Genomic DNA, 17,157 nt, shown 5'->3' on the forward strand with positions numbered 1-17,157 from the left:
AATTTATATGCGGAGGAAGTAGGTAAATTATAAGTTGTATGAGTTTAGATTAGACCTGGAAACCTCAAATCCGGGGATCGATTTATATGGGAGCTATATCTGTTTATAGATAGATTCGGATCTTATTAGGCATGGATGTTGGAAGTTATAACACAAGTCTTTGTTCCAAATTTCACCCAATTCAGGTGAAAATTGAGGCTTCTAAGGGCTAAAGAAGTCAAATCCGGGGATCGGTTTATATGAGAGCTATATCTGTTTATAGACCGATTCGGATCAAACTTGGCATGGATGTTGGAAGTCGTAATTCAAGTCTTTGTTTCAAATTTTAGCCAAATCGAATGATCATTAAGGCTTCTAAGAGCTCAAGAAGTCAAATCCGGGGATCGGTTTCTATGGTAGCTATATCTTTTCATAAATAGATTTGGATCATACATGGCGTGGATGTTGGAAGTAATAACGCAAGTCTTTGTTTTCTAGAAGAAGCCAAGAAGTTTGGCTTCTAAGGTCCCAAGAAGTTCGATATATATAGTAATGGATGTATCAGGTAACTTCTTTACTGTAATAATTTTCAAATTAAAATAAACTCTTCCAACAAAATTTGTAAAAAAAAAATTTTAAAACATGCCTAAAATAATCAAAACAAGTAACAGGCAAACATAAAAACAGAATACATTTTTTCAGCAGATTTTTGTACATAATACAGCAGATTTTGTTTGCTGATTTAGCTGACCGAAATGTTTGATTATACAGCAGCCCTATGTTTGCTGAAACAGTAGTAATGCCTGCCTTTCCATTTTCAGCGGACAAAAACTGCAGGTTTAGCAAACATTTCGGTTGAGTGTATAGCTAAGATATAATGTCATAACGACGACTGGCATAAATGTCTTGTCAGACAGCCAGGCAGCAGTCAAATCCCTGGAGAACGTATTTCTTATATCAAAAACTGCTGTCGACAGTGGCAGATTTCTCAACGAGATGGCTGAACAGTTCAAAATTCACCTGTTCTGGATGCCGGGGTACAGAGATAACCCTGGGAATTGTAGAGCAGACGAGCTTGCAAAACTCCCTCGGAAATCTGTAGGTATACCCCTAGCGACATGTAAGCTAAGTCTTTAGGATCAGACAACGAATGACAGATGGTCAGAAAAGGTGGGTTGTGACCATTCCAAAATTATGTGGCCTAATATAAACTTGAAGAAACCTACCGCCCTGATGTCGCTGGCTGGAACAGATGTTGCATTCATTGTGTCCATCATGACAAGTCACTATCTGATCGGAAAACATGCTGACAGACTAAAGGTGGCAAGTAACGACTGCGTCAGGAACTGTGAAGACGTCAAGGAAGAAGAGCCTATAAAACATCCGCACTGGAAGTCAGAAGGAGTTCCACTTTAGGTTTTCATTTATTTGAGAACTTGTTTGATTTAGCGGATGTGAACATTTGCAAGTTGTTTGGCTTTTTTAAGCGATGTGTTTGGTTCAACAGTAGAAATTAAAAGGCATATTTCTTCCCCTATGGTATCACAATGGCCCGAAACATCTAAGTGAGCCCGATTGCAGACTGCCACTTAAACCTAACCTAACCTACTACCAGATCCCTCTAGACGCAACCCAACCAAGTTACAGATTTAGTGGATTTGGATATTTAGTAAACCAATTAGGACGAAGATACAACAACCATATAAGATTATAGATAATCGCTGTATACCGCCAGTATGTACATGACATACGGTGTATTTTTTTTTTTTTTTTTAATGCAGTTTTATTACGACTGAGTTTGCACTCATCTAGTAATTTAATGTTAACAATACATATTCAATACTAGAATAGTTAACCTAGTATATAACATTTTAATGAGAAGTAGTTCAATAACTATACTCTAATTGTGTACAATCAAGGGAGTTTATGTGGCTAAATCTAAGGGTAAAGTTCTTTGAAGTCGCCTTGTGCTGGAATAGTTGCTGACAATATTGTTCAAGTCACTGTTTATATGACTTTGTAGCTTGAGGACATGTTTTTGTGCGTTGATATGAATTTCTTCAGCGATGGTTTTTACTCCCAAGTCCCGATGCAGGTCATTGTTGCGTATGAACCAAGGGGCGTTTACCATAGTACGTAGTATTTTATTTTGGGTCTTCTGTATAATATCCACCTCCTTCTTTGCAGCACAGCCCCACAGCTGTATGCCGTAACACCATATAGGTTTAATTGTTTGATTGTAAATCAGCAGTTTATTTTTAAGTGATATTCTACTATCCACTAATATCCAGTATACTTGACTGAATTTCATTTTAACTTCTTTGTTCTTTATCTTCACATGTTCTTTCCATTTTAGTTTTGTATCTAGGGTCATGCCAAGATATTTTGCCTTATTCACGAAAGGTACCACAGTGCCATTTAGATAAAGTGGAGTTTGAAGTATCTGTTTATTTGTAAACACAATGTGCGTTGATTTACTTTCGTTTAAATGCATTCTCCATTTTTTCATCCAGCTTAAAATACTGGAAAGAATAACTTGGAGCTTGTTTGTGGCTTCTTTTTCAGTGTCCGCAGTGGTGAGGACCGCCGTATCATCAGCAAAGGTTGCAATGGTTGCATCAGGAGATGTTGGAATATCTCTCGTATATAAGAGGTATAGTATTGGGCCTAAGACACTCCCTTGTGGGACACCAGCTCGAATTGGCCTCAGATTTGAGTATTGGGTTTCAATTTTTACTCGAAAGTGGCGATGGGTTAAGTAGGAAGCCAGAATTTGATAATACTCATGTGGTAGATCATTATGTAGTTTGCACAAAAGCCCTTCATGCCAGACCTTATCAAATGCTTGCCCAACATCCAAAAATACTGTTGAACAAACGCGCTTATCTTCAATAGCTTTTTCTGCTACATCTACGATGCGGTGAACCTGTTGAATGGTTGAATGTGCAGTTCGAAATCCAAATTGATGGCTTGGGATGAGACGTCTATTTGTTATTAGTGGTACAAGTCTCTTTAAGAGCAGTTTTTCGAATATTTTCGACATAACAGGTAGCAGAGATATAGGCCGATATGAGGTTATTTGATGGTCTGGTTTGCCAGGTTTCGGGATTATAATAATTTCGGCTACTTTCCATTCTAGTGGAACATACTGCAGTCGGAAACATGCGTTTATAATAAATAATAGATTTTTTAGAGCTGTAGCTGGAAGCTTTTTAAATATCTGTCCTGTTATTAAATCGTAACCAGGCGCTTTTTTAGCACTTATATCTTTTGCTATTACATTCTCCAACTCCCTTAGTGTGGCTGGTTTGATTGTGAGATGGTCCGATTTTTGGGTTTTGCTGGTACCTTCGTTATTAGATCTGTCTTCCAGTGGTTTAAATATATTATAGAAATGATCTGCAAATAATTCAGCTTTTTCATCAGCTTTACGAATCCATGTTCCATCGACGTTTTTGATTGGAGGCATTTTTGGTGAAGCTTGGTTGAATTGCTTCGTTGCTTTCCACAAACTGTAGTTGGTTGCTTTGGTTGAAGACAAGTTTTCTAGGTGCGACGACATAGTTTTATTTTTAGATTCACTTGTTAATTTCTTAAGATCATTAACAAGACGGTTTAAGGCGGCTTTATTTTCTGCCGTCCTTTCTCTTTGCCACTTCTTTCGTGCTTTTCTTTTCTTTGATAATAAAATTCTTATTTCTTTCGGAAACGTAGGCGTATGATATATTTTATTCAAATTTTGGGTAGGAGTACTTTCCCATGCAGAAATTTGAATGGCTTCAATAAATTTCGCTAGCTCTTCATCAATTTGGGCTTCTGTCTTGAGACTGGTATTTAAATGTATTTTCTCCGATAAAGTATATTTGAAAAAGTGCCAGTTTGTTTTTTTGTTTATAAGAAAATTTGGAGGATCCATTTCAATGGCGCTGTCACTTACAGTCAGTATTACAGCAGAATGATCAGATGATGATAACGCTTCTGAGTTTTCAATAAACACATAATTTTTAGGTATATTTTTTATGATGAAAAAATCAATCAAGTCAGGTATAAGATTTCCGTTCGAAGGCCAATACGTTGGTTTGTTTCCCGAATATATCTCGCATTTAAGAGATCTACATGCTTTGTATAGTTCACATCCCTTTGGAGAAGTGAGTCTTGAACCCCAGACTTTATTTTTGGCATTAAAATCGCCACCCATCACGAAATGGTTGTTACATTTTTTCAATATTTCTATATACTGTTCACTTTTAATATTGTGCCTTGGAGGAGAATATAGTGCGCAAATTTTGAAATAGTTGTTGTGTTTAAGTTGAACCGATACGCACGCTATTTGAAACATGACGTCCTCAATCTTTTGCTCCTCTTGATGTTTGATATTTTCTTTTATTATGACCGAAGCTCCTCCCCTGGGTTTTAAGGAAGGATGAAAGGCGTTATAGATCTTATAACCTTTGATAGTTGCAAACGAGTTTTTAATTAAATGGCTCTCTGATATGAGTAGTATATCAATTTTTTCATCATATAGAAAACATTCAATTTCATTTAATCGGCGCAATAAACCATTGCAATTCCATGTAGCGATTCGTAGCATAGCCATTATTGTGGATTAGAATTAATTGAATTAACGACTATAGCGTTTAATTTATCAATCAATTTTTCACTCAGCTTAGCTTGGAAATCTAAGCGTTGATTAATTTTTTCCATGTTTTTCAATATTACACCCAGTATTGTTGGGGTTTCTTCATAAGAAGCATTCAAATTTTTGGCGTCTAATACACCAGAGTAGCTCTTTGTTTGAGAGATTTGGCGACTTGTAGCTTGCACTGACTGCTGCAATGTTTGTTGGTTGGATGTTTGAATTTGTAATTGTATCGGATTTTGGAGTACTTGCTGGTTTGCTCCGTTATTTGAGACGAGAGGTTCCACATTATGTTTATTTGTATGGATATCTTTGACGGATCGAGATTTATTTCTGAGTTTTTGAAGCTCTTTTGCAACTTCACAACCTCTATAACTGGCAGGATGATTACCTTTGCAGTTAATGCATTTAGGAACTATAGATTTTGGCATTTCGCAATTTTCTGTGTCATGTTTTCCTGCACATTTTACACATCTTGCTTCCCTCTGGCAATAGCTTTTGGTGTGATTGAAGCCTTGACAGCGTTTACACTGGGGTATTAGTTTTGTTTGAGGTCTTACTGCTTCAATTTTAACTTTTATTTTAAGGATATTTGTTATTTTAAAGATTTCATCTATATTGTCGTCTTTATGGAAAGTTACTCGGAAAATAGGAAGATTTCTGTATCGATAGGAACTGCTATTTTCTACTCGTTCTTTCTTTAAAAGGTTGACGGCATCTAAAGGTTTAAAGCCCTTTTCTTGAAGATCTTGCATTATATCTTCCTTTGTACAAGTGTGGTGGAGACCACGTATAATGACCTTATTTGGCCTTTCGTTTTTATTTTCGTATGTGAACCATTCAGTTTTCATTGTGTTCAATGTTTGTGACAAGTTTCTGTAATCAGTAGGTGAATTCGTGTTAATCTTCCATACATTATTGTTCAAAGCTGTGATTGTGAAATCATGTACTTGAGCAGATTTAATTAATTTCTTAATCTCTTCAAAACTTGTAATGCCAACAATATTTATAGGGGGCGGTTTATCTGCCCTACCATCTTTTGTTTCGGATCTCTCGATATTATTTTCTTTTTCTATTTGTGTTTGCTGTGATTCGCTGGTGTTATCTTTTTTAGTTTTGGATTTGTTCCTCTTACTTCTTTGAACAATCCAGTTTGTCTCTCTTTCCAATTCTTCTTCATCAGTTACATACTGATGAACTAAACCACGTTCGACTATAGATTCGTCTTGGGCTTGGTTTTGTGGTCTATCAGTATATTGGACAGTATTTACCATATCATTAGCGTCCATGAATTGACTATCTTTTTTATTTAAAAGTTGTTCTTTTAGAACTATATTCTCTTGCTTTATATTTTGCAATTCAGCAAGTATGCAATCAATAGTGTGCTGCATTTCATGTATTTGCTGCTTTAGCATGATATTCTCATTTTGAATTATTTGGATTCGGTTTCCTCTAAAAGGAGTCCCCCCGCCTGGAGGCGGGTTATTTAAATCCATTTAAATTTTCAAATATAAAGACCGTTAATAACAGGGTGACAAGATGATGTAAATAACAAGTAGTAATGAACACCACCACAATTACTGTACCCAATAAATCTGGCAACACCGTTCCACATCACAACGTGTGACGAGATCAGCTGCTGTTTGTTTTGTTTTCTGATCACAAAGGACAGATATAGTTTATTTTGAGTTGTTTTTAAGATAAATTTGTGTAAATTTGTCTATTATAACACTTTATTTTTAAAGTTTTTGGCAAAAATATCGCCTTTTAAGCTCGCCGGGCACAATCCGGACGTTCACAGAATGCCGAATGCACACCACCACGAACGGGCGAATATTTTGGAAATAGTTCCTGAGGCTTTGGTAAGTCCTTTTTATGCATAAACTTGTACACACACGGAGCGGTTTGATATCACGTCCACTTAGTACAATGCACAGTGGTATACGGTGTATGACACGCGGTTTAAACTCCCCAACTTTAACAATGACTGACTTGCAGGTGTAAATGGCAAGGGTTGCATTGTTCGCCCTCTCCAAAATATTGAATTTGATTTTCCATTCTATACTATTTTGTTGCAGAAATTAAAGTTTAATATTTTTAGCGTATAATTGATTTTCATATTCATCTACTAATTTTTTTCTTCTTTATCTATTTCTGACTTTTAATCTTACAAAAAACAGAAAATACTCTGCAAACAATCACAATCCTGACCGCCTGCCTTCCTGCCATTATGACAGCTGATCAATCATTTGTATAGATTAATCTCTGGGGCCTAACCAATGCCACGCTCTTGCAATTGAAGCGATTTTCAACTATATGTGGAACCCTAAAATGATGATTAATTAATTGAATGACAACTGAGGGTTGACATGGTATGTGCATTTATTTAGGACAATGAGTATTTATGGTATTTGTATGGTGGCACGTTTGACAGTAGGTAAATAAACTACTGATGGACACAATTGGTTTCCACTTTTGAAGGAAGGAATATTAAGGTAATACATATTTTCCATAGGTAAAATAGGGAGAATTAACTACCATGGCTTGAAACTCAGCAATTTTGCAAGGGAAAGTACCGTACTATCGGGGCACTTGAATTCAGTTTACCAGTACAGGCATTGATTTCCACCATGAGTTCGATTGCCACCAGAGGCATTGGGGTGTCACTATTGTGGCATCCGAACTAGCAGAGGGTTCGATTCCCAATATGCCTTCGATTTCACCAAGGGCTTTAGTCTGTTGATACTCTTGTATCACTATTGAAAGAAATTTTCGAATTAGGTCTGATTTTAGACTAATACTATGACCTAACACTAAGTAAAGTCAGCATCGGAATACCAAGACTATAAAAAGGCAAAGAAAAATCTACAAACAACTATAAGAAAGAACAGTGGGAAGCACTGAGAAATGATATTAACCGAGATCCTTGGGCTACAAAGTTGTTATGAAAAAGCTCTGCGGAAAGTGCCCAGCAAGCAAGGTCCGCAGACATGACATAAATGCAGGAAAAACGCTAATGAGGGTTCACGAGGCTTTGCCCCTTTTACAGTGAAGGAACTTAATTCGGAAGTTGCAAAGCTGAAAAACAAAAATCACCAGGTCCTGATGGAATACCAACAGAGGTGTTGATGCAAATAGCGGTGGTAAGGCCGGACAAACTCATAAAAATGTGTAATACGTGTCTTGCTCAAGTTGTTTTCCCAGAATGTTGCAAAAAAGTTGGTGTTGATAAGGAAGGGAAATGGAGACGCACCATGCCCTACTGACTTCTGTCCATGCTTGACACAGCCGGTAAACTGCTCGAATGACTAAGAATACCCAGGCTGGAAGGGCTATTCTCAAGGCAGCATGGTTTTGACCCAGAAAAATCAACTGCTGGCGCACTACAAGTTATTGTAGACGAGGTTCTACGTGCTAAAAAAAACCAACATAGCAGACCAATCATACTGTGAAGATGTGAAGAATGCTTTTAATGGTCTTAGGCGGAAGGTCGTGATGGACGGCCTTTAAAGGAAGTTTAAAATACCAGGGTCCCTTTTAAGAATAGTAAAAAACTGCCTTAGAGAGAGAACTTTGGTCTACGACATGAGTACTGGAATAAAGAGATTGCAGATAACATCAGGAGCAGCCCAAGGGTCCATCCTGGGCCCGTACCTATGGAACACCAGCTACGATGACATCCTAAGGATTGAATTGCCTGACGAGATCGAAGAGGAACAGGGTAAGCTAACGCAGGTCATGATCCACACGAGAAATAGGCTACGCGAACGTGGACTAGAGTTCTGCTCAAAAAACCAGCAGAATTCGGCTGCTGCGATGCAGATAATAGTTGGAATGGCACCGCTAGACCTGTAAGCTGAGGAACGCTCTGCACTTTTCAAGACGTGAGTGAACAATTGTGAACCTACGCAGGACTACAGAAATTAAATAAGAGAAGAGACTACAAGAAATTGGCAGATGGAAAGTTAAACTGATCGCAAATATCAAAAAATGTTTATACTCTTATAGGAGACATGGGGATATAAACTATAACATAACGTTAATGATCACGGATATTTTATATATATGGGGAAGTGCAGCACTCCTTTTTGCCTATACAAAGATGAAGAACATCTGGATGACGCTGAACATACTTTCTACCACTGTACCATGTTGTAGACAAAATGATCAGAAGTATTATCAACTGGACCGCAGCAACAAAATACTACGAAGACGTCCCAAGACGATAGGAAACTGATCTCGGCGAGGCATAAGTTGTCTAGACAATGGAAGCATGAATGCAAGCTAAGATGGACGAAGGTGTAGGTGCTATGATGGAAGTAATGCGATAGCGGAGATATGACTCTCAGCGGCGATAAGGTGGGTTTTTAGTCAGTAATGCGGATTGTAAGCCCGACATAACACATTAGTGACGACCTATGTGCATGAAGTAATGCATTTTCACACCTTAACCGAAAAAAAAAATCCCTAGGTAAAGTTGGTATTCATAATCATTATTCGCCCAAAGACAAAAGTTTTTTTATTTGGAGACAGTACCATAATTCAAAATTGTAATGTCAATGAATCATCACGATTCTCTTTTAGTGATTTGGAAAATTTTATACTTAGCACAGCTGGAATACACATTCTAAGGATGCGATTACAAATTAAGTAGTACAGACGTGTCAGTTATTTGGTACAGATAATACAATACAATAGATACAATTTCTACCCTACACAACCACTGTGGTACAGGGTATTATAACTTTGTGTATTTGGTTGTTATACCCTACACCACCACTGTGGTACAGGGTATTAAATACAATTTTTTGCATTTGTTTGCAACGCTACGAAGGAGTAGAGCTAGACCCATTGATAACTACACCGATCGACTCAGAATCACTTTCCCATTCGATGTAGCCATGCCCGTCTGTTAGTCCATGTACTCTTGTGATCAAGGTACAGGTCGTATTTGAAGTTCAATCGTCACGAAATTATGCACACGTCATTTTTGTGGCCCAGTGACGAACGCCAATAATTTTGGTACAAATCGGTTCAGATTTGGATATAGCTCCCATATATATTTATCGCCCTATTTGCACTTATAAGGACCTAGTAGCTAAAATTTTCAACCCATCTGCACAAAATCTGGAATGAATTTTTTTTTATCATCGATCTAACATATGTGCAAAATTGTATCAACATCGGTTCAAAATTGGATATAGCTCTCATATATATGTATCGCCCGATTAAAACTTATAAGGCCGTAGAAGCCACAATTTTGGTCCGATCTTTACAAAATTTTGCTTAAGGTGTTCTATTTGACGCCTCAAAATGCTTGCATCATCATTTCATCAAAATCGTTCCAGATTTTTATGTAGCTCCCATATATATTCGCCTTTAAAACTGCGGTAGCCTAAATTTGGGACCTATTGTAAAAACATCTTGCTGTTTTTTCGATATTTTAGTAAGTATACAGAATTAAAGTCTGACAAGGTGCTCAGTAGGGAGTGCAGAAGGCTTTTAAATAAGGCCAAGAGAGAGAACACGGCAGAGGGCTGGTACGAGTATCGCGACGCCCTTGGCAAGTTCAAGAAGGAAACCAGGAAGGCGAAGAGGAGTTCCTGGGCGAAATTCCGTGGGGAATTGAAAAGCACTAGTGAGGCATCTAGGTTGCACAAAGTGCTCTCGAAGGATCCCATCACGCCAAGCCTCTTTGAGGAGGGAGGACGGGACTTACACCAAGAGTGGGCAAGAGACGGTGGAACCTTTGATGGAGGCTCATATCCAAGGTGGCAAGGAAGAAGTCGGCGATCAAGATATCGCAATACCTACATATGTGGTCTTAACGGATGATCTCATCAGGGACATCGTTGACGAGGGGAAGATAGTGTGGGCAGTCCGCAATTTCCGGCCATTTAAGTCGGCCAGAGCTGACGGAATTATCCCGGCACTGCTACACGAGTTCATTGGAGTCGCCCTGCCCTGGCATCAGTGGATTTTCCGAGCGAGCCTGGCATTGTCCTACATACCAAGGGTATGGAGGGAAGTCAAGGTGGTCTTTATTCCCAAGAAAAGAAGAATAAACCTCCGTACGACGAAGGATTATAGGCCTTTTAGTTTGTCATTGTTTTTGCTGAAAACACTGGAAAGACTGATTGATCTGAAGGTGAAAGGGGACTGACGCCGGAAAATTTCAGTGGGGTACAACACGCATACCTCAAAGGCAGGTCGATGGAGACGGCCCTTCACGAGGTGGTACAGGAGGTCGAGACGTCTCTCCGACAGAAGGAGTACGCTTTGGATATTGAGGGGGTCTTCAATAATGTGGATATAGGATCGATAGTCGCCGCACTAGACCGCACGGGGATTAATGCCAAAATCTTCCAGTGGACCAATAATATGCTTTATGGCAGGATTATTAATGCGAACCTGGGAGAGAGTGTGGTCAGTAGGCGGGTGACCAGAGGAACGCCCCATGGAGGGGTGTTCTCGCCGATTCTATGCAACCTTGTGATAAATGAAATCCTGATGGATCTCTGTGGGGAAGGCACGAGGATTATCGCTTATGCGAACGACGTCGTGCTGCAGGTCCGCGGCAGGTTTTTGTCGACGATCGGCAAGACCATGGAAAGGTCACTGAGGAGGTTGTCGCGATGGGCTACCAGAAATGGGTTGAGTACCAACCCAGGGAAGACGGAGCCGGTGCTCTTTACGCGGGCGAAGTACTTAGGCATAGTCCTCGATTCGAAACTGTCATGGAACAAGAGCATCGAGGAAAGAAGCAGTAAAGCACGTGCGCTTTTTACTTTTGCGGATGTTCGCTAGGAAGTGGGGGGTAACCCCTAAGATGGTTTATTGGATGCATACGGCCATCGTGAAACCAGTATTGACCTATGGACTACTGGTATGGTGCAGTAGAGAAGATGATACGTGCGAGGGAGTTCGAGAAGGTTCAGAAACTGGCCTGCGTAGTAGTCACAGGGGCACTGAGATCCGCACCGAAGGCAGGCCTGTAGGCGATACTGGATATGCCGCCCATTGAGTCCTATATTCGAAACTGCGCGAGATAAGGCTGAGGGAGCTCGGCATGCTAAAGGAATATGGTTGCGGCCACAGTTCGATTCTGGGTGTTATATGAGTGCGGACGGTAGACTGAGGAGGATCTCCGACTACCTTGCACCAGTGCCAACTAAAGTAAGGGTATTCGCGATTTGTTTTCCTGGGAGGAATGTATGGAGGGAGAATGCTGTACTTGAGAAAGATGAGACCTCGATCTACACTGATGGCTCCAAGACGGAGTCAGGGACTGGATTGGACTCTGACGCACTCAATATCGGTATGTCTCTGACACTGCCGGACAAGTGTACGGTCTTTCAGACAGAGGTCTGTGCCATAGCAGTGGGCGCAAGGGAAATTCTGGTAAGGGATTTACTGCCCTCAAAACTCAGAATTTCTGTGTATGCCACACAAGGTCTTGGGGTCGAGGATGGTGAGGTCGAGATGCGTGACTGATGGTTTGGAGCCCCTGGATAGGCGCCGGACCCACCATGTGACGCTGACATGAGTTCCTGGCCATGAGTGGATTCCAGGAAATGAGAGGGCGCACGAGTGCGCCAGGAGGGGTTTGTTTGCACCGGTCTTGCCCACGTACCGTTTGTCTAGCTACCGAACACAGTAGAGGTGATGGCTAGGTTGGCGTCAGTGGCGAGATGGCACTCTGTGGATGGTTGCCAGACTGCAAAGGCGCTCTGATATCGACCGAAGGAGGACGAGGGAGTTGCTGGCGTTCGATAAGTGGTCGATGAGTATCTTAACAGGGGCCATAACCAGGCACTGCGCCACAGGCCGCATGGCGGCGCGCATGGGAATACCGCACAATGACTTTTGTATGAGTTGCCTCGATGAGGATGAGAATATTGAACACATGCTGTGTTAATGTTCGTGTTCACCTAAGTCTGACAAGATTTTAAAATAGGTTCTATTTATTAGAACTATTAGGTAGACTCGGTGGTGTAGGGTATTTCATATCCGCCCGACTTTAGTCTTTCTTTACTGTTTTAATCCATTTTCCTTACATAACAACCATAACCCCGGTATTTATTAAAACACCTTCCCTTAAGGCTTTAAAATTAAAATATAATTTTTGGGGGATATACGTATCCGGTTGTCTGCCACACAGTTAATTCCTCTTCTTCCCCCCAACCTATTGTTACAAGCCATGATCAAAAAGATTAGAACCATTTCGATGATTTATTGAAGGAAAACAATAAATAGAAAGAAATTTTCCATTAACCTGAATCCAAATGTTAACCTTTATAATGCTTTAAAAGGAAAACCATAAATTTTCCTTTCATAATTTTCCTTAAACACAAAGCATAAAATAAATTTTCCAGAAGACCTTTGATATGTTGTTTTCTATGGTGTTTTTTATGTCTTCTTCTTGGTTTGTATGACACTCTTTGGTTATTATTTTTCTTTTTTTTTCTTAATTTGTGAAAACTGTTTTCACTTTCACTTGAGGTAAAAAAGAAATGAAACGAAAAAGTAACAAGAAATTTTCATGCTTGACCTAAGCTAATGTGCAGAAAAGAAAGATGAAAGGCTCGCTCATTGTCATCATTATCAACGCTAGCCTGCCTAGGTTTGTCATCTCAAAAATATGTTTAAACTGAGAAAAATTGCAATTTGTTGGAAATATTTTACGCTTGCTTGAACTTATTTCACCAAAACAAAATGGAAGAAATGCTGACAAATTTTACTAAATGTTTCAAAGTTGCGTGTTGGAAAAAACTAAATTTTCTTAATGTAATATAAGAAAATGAAAAAGATGCTTTAATTTGGGGAATCATATGAAACATCTGGTTATATGCTCAAACTTTCTTCGATAATAATACCCTTCAACACTAAGTATCACCCCCTTTTTATGGATGACCGGAAACCCTTTGTTATTATATAAATAGTTGACAACGTAACCTGATAATTTACACTATACCATGGGTTTGTCAACATATAAGATGCTGCTCTTCAGATCATTTGTATAATGATCTGCTTTAAAAGACATTTCTTTGGGTCACACGTATTTTAATCATTACTCATAACTTGTCTACTTCAAAAGACAGATCTTTTCAACATTATACAAAAATGATAAATATGTTACATTAAAAAACGATAAGTATTATACGTAAATTTCTACAGAAAAAGCGAAAATGAAAGTAAATTGTTGCAACTTTGTATATGAGTGTAAAATGGGAAAATAATCACATTTCTTAATTTGGTTTAATGGCCAGAATGTTGCAATCAACACCAAAATATTTTTTAATTTCGGGTAAAGGTCATCAACTATGATTCGAAAATTTAAGATATACATACGTGAAGAAAAAACCATTTCCTTTAGAATATACAGTATTTCCAATTGGAAACATACCTAAAAAGAGAAAAAAGAAAGTAAAATTAGGAAATAAAGAAACCAAAAAAATAAATCAAGCATCATTTTATTGAGTGACATTGGAGATGGTGGATAACAACCAAAGATTCTATTTGGGTTTGACCCAGACTTTGACATCCGCTTGGAGTCACTTGCAGTAACTGGACTAAAGTATTCGGCGAAGAATTGGGTTCTGTGGATGCTTAAGAAATACTCCTGGTGCACTTCGCTATCCCCTTCAAAGAATCTCTTTTATAACTTCCCACCTCTTAAACATTAATAGAAGCATGCCGTTGGCTAAGTTATAGTGAGCTCAGTTTAGCTGTGCAAGGGTCATGGTTCAATATTCGCCAGACGCGTTGGTCTGTCGTATCTGTGAGCAAAATTGGAAAACTCTACCCTTTTCTGTAAAAAAGTATCGAATAGTACCAATAACAACTCTTCTGTTGGTGTAGTTGGCCAAGACTGGGAAGACTAGGATAGGCAAAGATCTTCACCTGAAATCATCAGGTACCTAGTGAACAGCGAGCCGACAACGAGACCATCGACGGCTCTCAAGAAGTTTGCCGAAGGACCAATGATTAAGGTCATCCAGATCTATATTGCTTTAATAATGAAGCTACACAAAAAAAAAATACTCTTAGAAAAAAAGAGTCGAGGACGCCAAGTGTGAAAATCTTTACGGATAGTAAGTTGGCAAAAGGACAGGTTGCGAACGGTCATGAAGTGAATAAAGGGGATTAACGCCTTCTCTGTGCATGACACAACCTGCATCCGGAGCGGGCTTGAGCATATTAAGAGGCAATTAATCGGCGGACGCCTTGGCTGTAGAGCCAGCGGAAATACATCGACAAACTTGGTGAATACGTAGCTATTGATGACAGTGGCATCCTTTTTAATGACGGGGACAAAAACGATCAGAAAGCACTATGAAACAGTAAAACAGTCGGAAAGACGAAAAACATTTTATGGAAAGATCCGGATCATGCCAAAACCAGGCAATACTGTGGTGAGCAAGAAGACATATAGAACATATATTGGGTTGCCTAAAAAGTAATTGCGGATTTTTTAAAAGAAAGTAAATGCATTTTTAATAAAGCTTAGAATGAACTTTAATCAAATATATAATTGTCATTTTGTTCGATAACCTTTTTCCATCTTCCTGGCAAATTTAGTATTCCACGCTCATAGAACTTCTGGCCTTTATCTGCAAAAAACTGAACCAAGTGCGATTTTATAGCCTCATCATTGCCGAAAGTTTTACCATTTAAGGAGTTCTGCAAAGATCGAAATAAATAGTAGTCTGATGGTGTAAAGTCAGGGCTATATGGTGGATGCATCAAAAGTTTCCAGCCAAGCTCACTCAGTTTTTGGCGAGTGATCAAAGATGTGTGCGGTCTAGCGTTGTCCTGGTGGAATATGACACCTTTACGATTGACCAATTCTGGTCGCTTCTCCTTGATGGCTCTATTCAATTTGTCCAATTGTTGACAGTAAACATCCGAATTAATCGTTTGGTTCCTTGGAAGCAGCTCAAAATATACCACACCTTTCCAATCCCACCAAACAGACAGCATAAACTTCTTTTGGTGGATATCAGCCTTTGAAGTGGTTTGAGCTGGTTCACCATGCTTGGACCATGATCGTTTTCGACTAACGTTGTTGTAAACAATCCATTTTTCATCTCCAGTTATGATTCGTTTTAAAAACGGATCGAATTCATTGCGTTTAAGGTGCATATCACAAGCGTTGATTCGGTTTGTTAAATGAATTTCTTTCAATACATGTGGTACCCATATTAAAATTGACGCCAAACAAACAAATGCACTTTTTTTCTAAAGCAAGCTAAAAGTAACAGCTGATAACTGACAGAAGAAAGAATGCAATTACAGAGTCACAAGCCGTTGACAAAATTTGTCAACGCCGACTATATTACTACTATATTACCGACAATTACTTTTTGGGCAACCCAATAGAAGACATATAGACACATAGAACGCTTGTATGTTGAAAATGATGAGACTATGTAAAGAAATGTTCCAACGCGTTAAAACATTTCCTGTGTCAATGTCCGGCTTTCATGGCTTACAGACTATGGCACTAAGATGCGGATACAATACCAGGGTTGTGGCATCTTAGGGTATAGTATGAAAAACGTTTAAGACTTTTGTGAGCATCACGAAATTGTTGACAGATTTTTTTTTTGGAATTAATTTTCGGATTTAGAACGTACCAATTACTGGCTTAGGTTTATGTCTTCTTTGCAACCTAACATAACGTACACTGAAAAAAAGTTGGTCCAACATTTAAGATTTTTCCTTATTCCTAGGATTTAAGCAATGAAAACGAGCCAAAGAACCAATACTTTAAAATAAAGATGCTATCTTTAAATTAAATTTCCTTTTTTCTAACGAAAATGACCAAATTTTCATCACTGATTGATTCTTATTTAGCATCATAGATGACTGTCCAATAATTATTTTTGGAAAAATTCTTATTTTAAACTTAACAGCTTAAAAATTAAACATTTAAAGACGCTCCTACTTGTAAGACTATTTTGCGTCTTTAACTACGGTTCACTGTTGTATTTCCTTAAGGTAAATTTCCTAATTTCAATGATATTTTGACCTTCATTTTAGGATTTTGTCTTTAATAACAAAACGCTAAGTTAAGGATTTATTACCTAACCATTAAAAAATCCTTAATTTGAAGGAAAATATTTGTCACCAAAGAGAACACCATTACACAACTTTTTAGGGTTCAACTGGTACAAGGTTTGGTTAAGAGGTCGAAGCATGTATTGGGTTGCCCAAAAAGTAATTGCGGATTTTTCATATAGTCGGCGTTGACAAATTTTTTCACAGCTTGTGACTCTGTAATTGCATTCTTTCTTCTGTCAGTTATCAGCCGTTACTTTTAGCTTGTTTTAGGAAAAAAGCGTAAAAAAAGTATATTTGATTAAAGTTCATTCTAATTTTTATTAAAAATGCATTTACTTTCTTTTAAAAAATCCGCAATTACTTTTTGGGCAACCCAATACTTTTATCTGTTACCACAGGAGTTAAGAAGCTCATAAGACAGTGGTTTCCGTCTTACTGTTAGTGAGAACTATGTTTGGTTGTTGTTGTAGTGG

General features: G+C 38.6%; 1 protein-coding gene across 1 annotated transcript in view; it reads right to left on the reverse strand.

The window, feature by feature from the left end:
• LOC106086552 (uncharacterized) overlaps positions 1-17,157 on the reverse strand; it is a 195,685-nt gene that overhangs the window by 26,580 nt on the left and 151,948 nt on the right. Inside the window, exon 4 of the mRNA XM_059367510.1 lies at positions 13,970-14,024. Within this exon, the coding sequence (XP_059223493.1) occupies positions 13,970-14,024 (55 nt within the window). The remainder of the gene's footprint in view (positions 1-13,969; positions 14,025-17,157) is intronic.

The sequence above is a fragment of the Stomoxys calcitrans genome, chromosome 4 (assembly GCF_963082655.1).
Source record: "Stomoxys calcitrans chromosome 4, idStoCalc2.1, whole genome shotgun sequence".
In the NCBI taxonomy this organism is placed as follows: Eukaryota; Metazoa; Arthropoda; class Insecta; order Diptera; family Muscidae; genus Stomoxys; species Stomoxys calcitrans.